The sequence below is a fragment of the Mustela lutreola genome, chromosome X (assembly GCF_030435805.1).
Source record: "Mustela lutreola isolate mMusLut2 chromosome X, mMusLut2.pri, whole genome shotgun sequence".
In the NCBI taxonomy this organism is placed as follows: domain Eukaryota; kingdom Metazoa; phylum Chordata; class Mammalia; order Carnivora; family Mustelidae; genus Mustela; species Mustela lutreola.
The window spans coordinates 90,949,767-90,955,541 of NC_081308.1; the positions used below are offsets into that span (position 1 = coordinate 90,949,767).

Sequence of the window (5,775 nt, forward strand, 5' to 3'; positions counted from 1 at the left end):
CTTTATTAACGTGTGTATCACATTCATTCATTTGTGGATGTTGAGCTACCCTTACAACCCAGGAATAAATCTCACTTGTTCATGGTGAATAAACTTTTTAATGTACTGTTGGATCCTATTGGCTAGTACCTTGGTGAGAATTTTGTATCTATGTTCATCAGGGATATTAGTCTGCAATTTTCTTTTTTGGTGGGATCTTTGTCTGGTTTGGAGAGTAAAGTAATGCTGGCCTCATAGGATGAGTTTGGAATTTTTCTTTCCATTTCTATTTTTTTAAGCACCTTCAGAAAAATAAGTATTAATTTTTTATATCTTTGGTGAAATTCTCCTGAGAAGCTATCTGGCCCTGGACTCTGGATTATTGGGAGATTTTTGATTACTACTTCAATTTCCTTGCTGGCAATTGATCTGTTCAGGTTTTCTATTTCTTTCTGTTTCAGTTTTGGTAGACTATGTTTCTAGGAATGCATCCATTTCTTCCAGATTGCCTGATTTTTTGGCGTATAGTTGCTCATAATATGCTCTTATAATTGTATTTTCTTGATGTTGTGATCTCTCCTCTTTCATTCATGATTTTACTAATTTAGGTCCTTTCTCTTTTATTTTTGGTAAGTCTGGCCAGGGTTTGTCAATCTTACTAATTTGCAAGAGTGGTTGCCCAATCCTGCAGCAGTTTGCAGTTTATGGCAACACTGATCTGAAAGCCAGCTCCTGGGTTCACTGATTGCAGCTGGCTTCCCAATCCAATGTTTGTGAATGCTGCCAAACTCAGGCAGCCCTGTTCTTTCAGTAATCCCAGGGATCCTAAAACCACACTGTCCCACCTATGATTCTGCCTCACTTTGCCACCTGAGCACCTTTCAGGAAGAAATGTCCCTCACCAAAGAAGACTTCTAAAAGTTGTAATTTTGGGCTCTGCAGCTATATCACTTTCCAGTATCCAATTACAAAGGCTACTGCCCCCCTCGGCCTATCTTCCAATATATCCCCTTAGCTTTACTTCTCCACACCTCCTATCTTGCAGAAATTGGTCACTTTTCTATTTGTAGAATTGCAGAAAATAGTCTCTTAAATTTCTGGTTTAATTTACAGGTGTTCAGAATGATTTGATACCTATCAAGTTGAATTCAAGGGACCAGATGAATCTATGGGTTCCCTACTCTTTTGCAATCTCCTCTCCTCTCTTCCAAGTAGTTTTAATGCTACCAAATCGTCCCAATTCTCTGTCCCTCTCTTATGTGAGGATTTTACAATTACTGCTACTTGATTTATCCACTTAAAAAAAAAAAAATAACTGGACGCTATTGGCATGAGTCAACCCCAGGAGGAAACTGGGAAACAAATCAGTTCATATACCCGAAAGTACTCTCATATCTAGACACTGATTGACTCTCAAAGATAGAATAAAGAAGTGGGGACTTGTGCAGGATTAAACAATAACACAAATAGTACTTTAGGGTCCAGAGGGGAGCCGAAGACCCCCATCAGCCATTGGACCACAAACATGTCAATCATTGTTTCTCAGCAAATGAGCTTCGAGCTCATGGTGGAGGAAGTGGCTCTTTGTTGACCCTTCCAATTTCCACCTCCCGTCACCAGCCCAACGGAATCTTTCCCGCCTTGTCCCTCTGCCACCTCAGGCGCAGTCTTGGTTGGCCGATTCTTGGGCTGCCCCTCTGCGCTTCCTGTTGCGGGACTTCCACGAGCACCTTCACAGACTGTCGTACCCTCTGAAGTCATCTTCTCTGCCACCCCCACCGCCTCCTGACAGGTCCTGCTGCCAACAGCCTCCCCTCAGGGGCAGTCACTTCAGTGGCCGCCATCTTCACCGCGGTTGTCGCGGCCCCACAATCAAAACTCCAGTTGAGGCACTGACTGGCGAGTCCCTCCGGCCATGTCTGCCACCGAGGAACAAAGTCTGATTCCAGGTGGCCAGGACCCCAGACCCGTTGGGGTCCCGGTGTCCCCTTCAGAAGGGGTGGACGGGGTCGAGGCAGCCGCAGCCTTCCTGGCTTCTGAAGGGGTTGCCCGAGCCCTTCCTGAGGAGGAGGGTGGGCAAGATGCTGCCCAGGCCGCAGAACAGAGCCAGGAGGGAAAGCTGGTAGAAGAGGAGGAGGCGGGGGAAGAGGCCGAGGAAGAGGAGGAGGAAGAGGAGTTCGAGTTCGAGTTTGAGTTTGGAGATCAGGAAGACTATGAGTACCAGTCGCCAGAGTTTGAGTTTGAGTTTGGGAACCAGGAGGAGTCTGACTATGAGTCAGAAGAGGAGGGTGAAAACGAGGAAGAGAATGAGGAGGAAGAGGAAGAGACTGAACAGGAGGAAGACAATGGCCAAGGGCCCGCAGACGTCCCAGAAGTCGCCACGGCCGCTCCTGAGACCCTCATGGCACGGTTTCGGTCCCTCTTCAGGGCTCTGCTCCATTCCCTTCTACACCGTATCCATGATAATGACCATGTCCTGGTCCAGCCCCATGCTGGCCGCATGGGAATCAGGCGCCACTCCCGGGAGCCTGAGGACCCTGGAGAGAGGCCAGCGCCTCCAGAGGTGGAAGAGCCAGGAGAAGGACCAGCTCCCCAGGACCAGGGGCACCCGAGAGAGGAAGCGGAGGTCCGGGTGGGCGAGTACCAGGCAGAGGGCGCCTCGCCCTGGGGGCCGCAGGAACCAACAGAGGAGGCTGTATCCCAAAAGGCAGAGGAACCCACAGCAGAGGCTCACGGAAAAGAGGACGAGGCCCTGGGCGATGCCTCCAAGTCCTCCGAAGCTGGGGCCTGTGCCCCCGACAAGGTCCAGGTTGGCGAGTGGCCGTCAAGTCCTCGGGCCCTTGCAGCCCCTCTTGGGGCACCCAGCTCAAAGGCCGGCGGTGCTCAGCACTTGCCTTTAGCGGTGAAGCAGCGGGTCAAAGCTCTCAAAAATCTTCAGGCCCAATATGCACAAGTGGAAGCTCAATTCTACCGAGATTTTCACGATCTAGAGAAAAAGTATGCGGTCTTCTACCAGCCTTTGTTTGATAAGAGATCTGAGATCGTCAATGCAATCTATGAGCCCACAGAAGGTGAGTGTCAGTGGCAAGTAGCTGTCCAGGAAGGCGCGTGGGGGGGAATGGAAAGAGAGCCTGCGGGAAAAGGGCCAACAAGCGGCATACCTCACTTTTGGTTGACAGCTTTTAAAAATGTGAAGATCCTTGGGAGGATGATCCGAAAAAATGATGAACCTGTACTCGAGCACTTGAAAGATGTAAAAATTAAATTTTCAGGGTTCAAGGAACCAATGAGCTTCACCATAGAATTTATCTTCAAGTCCAACGAATACTTTCTCAATGAAATCCTGACTAAAACATACCAAATGCGATCAGACCCCGATAATTCCGATCCCTTCCTCTCCAAAGGCCCAGAAATTATCAGCAGCACAGGATGTGAGATCTACTGGAAAGAGGGGAGAAATGTCACCATGAAAACGAGCAAGCTGCAGAAATGTGAGGACCGCAGAAGCATTGTATCCACCACCAAGAAGACGCCCCGCTATTCTTTCTTCACCTACTTCTATCCTCCTGATTCTCCTGAGGGCAGAGTAGTCGATGTGGCCACCGATTTTAGACTGGGCTATTTTTTCCGTGAAGTTCTGGTCCCGAAGTCCGTATTATTCTTCACCAATGAAGCCAGCGAATATAAGTGTGGAAGCTCTGATGATGAGGCCCGAGAAGCTGGAGGTGAGGAAAAGAAAGCAGAAGAGATCAGAAATGAAGAACCTGAAAAAGGGCCTGAAAAGCATCTGGGCCCAGGAGAGAGCAGTTCCTGAGAACCCAGGTATCTGTGCGTCGCTTTGTGTATCATCCAGCCATGCCTGATCTACATCAATTATGCTTCTAACTTTTCTCAGTAAAGTAAATAACAAAATGTCAAAAATTTAGTTCTCTGAGCCAGTTCGGTGTTAATTTTGGATATCGGTGTAGAAGGCAGCATATTCTGAAATGTGCTTCACTCACAGCTTCAAGTCCTTTCAGGTGTAGCTGTGAGTCTTCAACGGGTGGGAGATGTGTCAGCCTGGTAGCAGAGACCAATGTTTGTTTAGAACACGGTTGCCAGAACAAGGGGCTAAAGGAACATAAATCAATACCAGCTGGGCTTTCAACATGTAGCCACAGAAATATGGTCTTTTATGCTAAGTAGGAGACGATTCCTTTGAGAATGTGACTATCACAGGAATCGTTAAGAATTTTATTTAGAATTTCATATATTTATTTATCAGCCATTTAAACCATTTATTCAGTTGTAAATGTCTATATTTCAGGGGACAGTGAAAAGAAAACAACAATAGTCATGGTAAGATTATTGTTAATCACTGGATTGATAATTTACTCAATCTATATTCAACATATTTTGTCCTTTCCTTTTACTTTCTTCTTTTACAGATATTGGAACTTGGGCCCTTGGGGGGTAAATGAGTGTAGTTTATGGATAGAGCATAGGCCTTTAAAATCAAAAGAAATGTGTACATACCAGAATGTTGTCTCACAACAAACAAACAAGCCTTTTTGGTTTGGCAAATAACAGTTGATTTTGTTGTGTCACAGAATGGAGGACCTCAGAGTATGCAAAAGCATGATTATACCCAGGTGTCTGGGTTGTAAGAGAGATACATGATTTCTCATTTTAGCTCAGACATAAATAGGATTGGCTATTCTTAGACTTAGAAAGTCACTGTTGCATTTCAATCAAGTTCAATTGTTAATTGTCTCTTGTTTCATCTACAGTTTGGAGGCATAGTAAGACATGAACGAAGAAAGCCACAGTGAATTTGTTCTTCAAGGAATGGAGATTTTTTGATATTTATTTGTCTTTTGAAACTTTAGCACCACTGGTCTTGTTCTAATGTCATCATATATTTGAGAGATATGACAGCATTTCAAAGTTGAAAATAAAAGTTCATTTAAAATGAATAAGCTGCAGACTCTTTAGATATATTACAATGACTTAAATCTATCTTTGTATATTTTTGTTTTGGCCACCTATTATTGAAAGGAATCACTTTCAATCATTTGATAAGCCTGTTTTAGGTTCCTTTATTCATCCTCCAATTAATTAAAAAACTTATAAACAATTTACATAAAGAAGGGTGTGGTTGCCCCTACTGTATTCTTTTGAAGTACATGATGGATGATCTTGCTTACCTGGAGATCAGATGGTGCTGGTTTTTACTGGGCTGATATGGACCAGCATCATCATCATCACCTGAGAACTTCTTAGGAATGCAAATGCTCAGGCCTCACTCCATAACTTCTGAATTGGTAATTCTGTCACAGTTTAGAAGTCCTCGCAGATGATTCTGAAACTCAATAAAGTTTGGGAAACATTTCAAGCAATGAATGAGAGGAAATCAGCTTCATTTTTGGTAGGAGCAACATTAATACAGTGATGTGAAACTGTTTCGAATAGAGAGTAAGGTCAGAGCTGGGAATGAGAGTGGAAATCTCCAAGACGTGGGACACAGATAAAGACCCCCTAGAAGGACAAACTTTGGATGGTTGCAGTGAAAAATAATGCATAAGAGAACCATCTCATTCCAGAAGAATACAAATACTATGACACAATGTATATGAATTTTCAAAATACGCAAAATAAATGTATACATTATGGATACATATATATGTAGTAAAAAGTAAGCATTGGAAATGCCAGCATATATAGCATGCAGAAAGGCCTATAATGTAATGATAAGGAGACTTTTTAGGACACTGGTTATGTCTTGTGTAGAGGGATAGTGAAGAATTCAATTGGGGA

The 5,775-nt window shown here is 44.2% G+C and overlaps 1 protein-coding gene across 1 annotated transcript; it reads left to right on the forward strand.

Annotated features, from left to right (window-relative positions):
- The first annotated feature begins 1,574 nt into the window (after positions 1-1,574).
- On the forward strand, positions 1,575-4,872 carry LOC131821466 (nucleosome assembly protein 1-like 1). The gene is made up of 2 exons (XM_059157598.1): positions 1,575-3,801; positions 4,749-4,872. The coding sequence occupies exon 1, from the start codon at positions 1,895-1,897 to the stop codon at positions 3,791-3,793; it is 1,899 nt and encodes a 632-aa protein (XP_059013581.1). The 5' UTR covers positions 1,575-1,894; the 3' UTR covers positions 3,794-3,801; positions 4,749-4,872.
- The last annotated feature ends 903 nt before the right edge of the window (positions 4,873-5,775 follow it).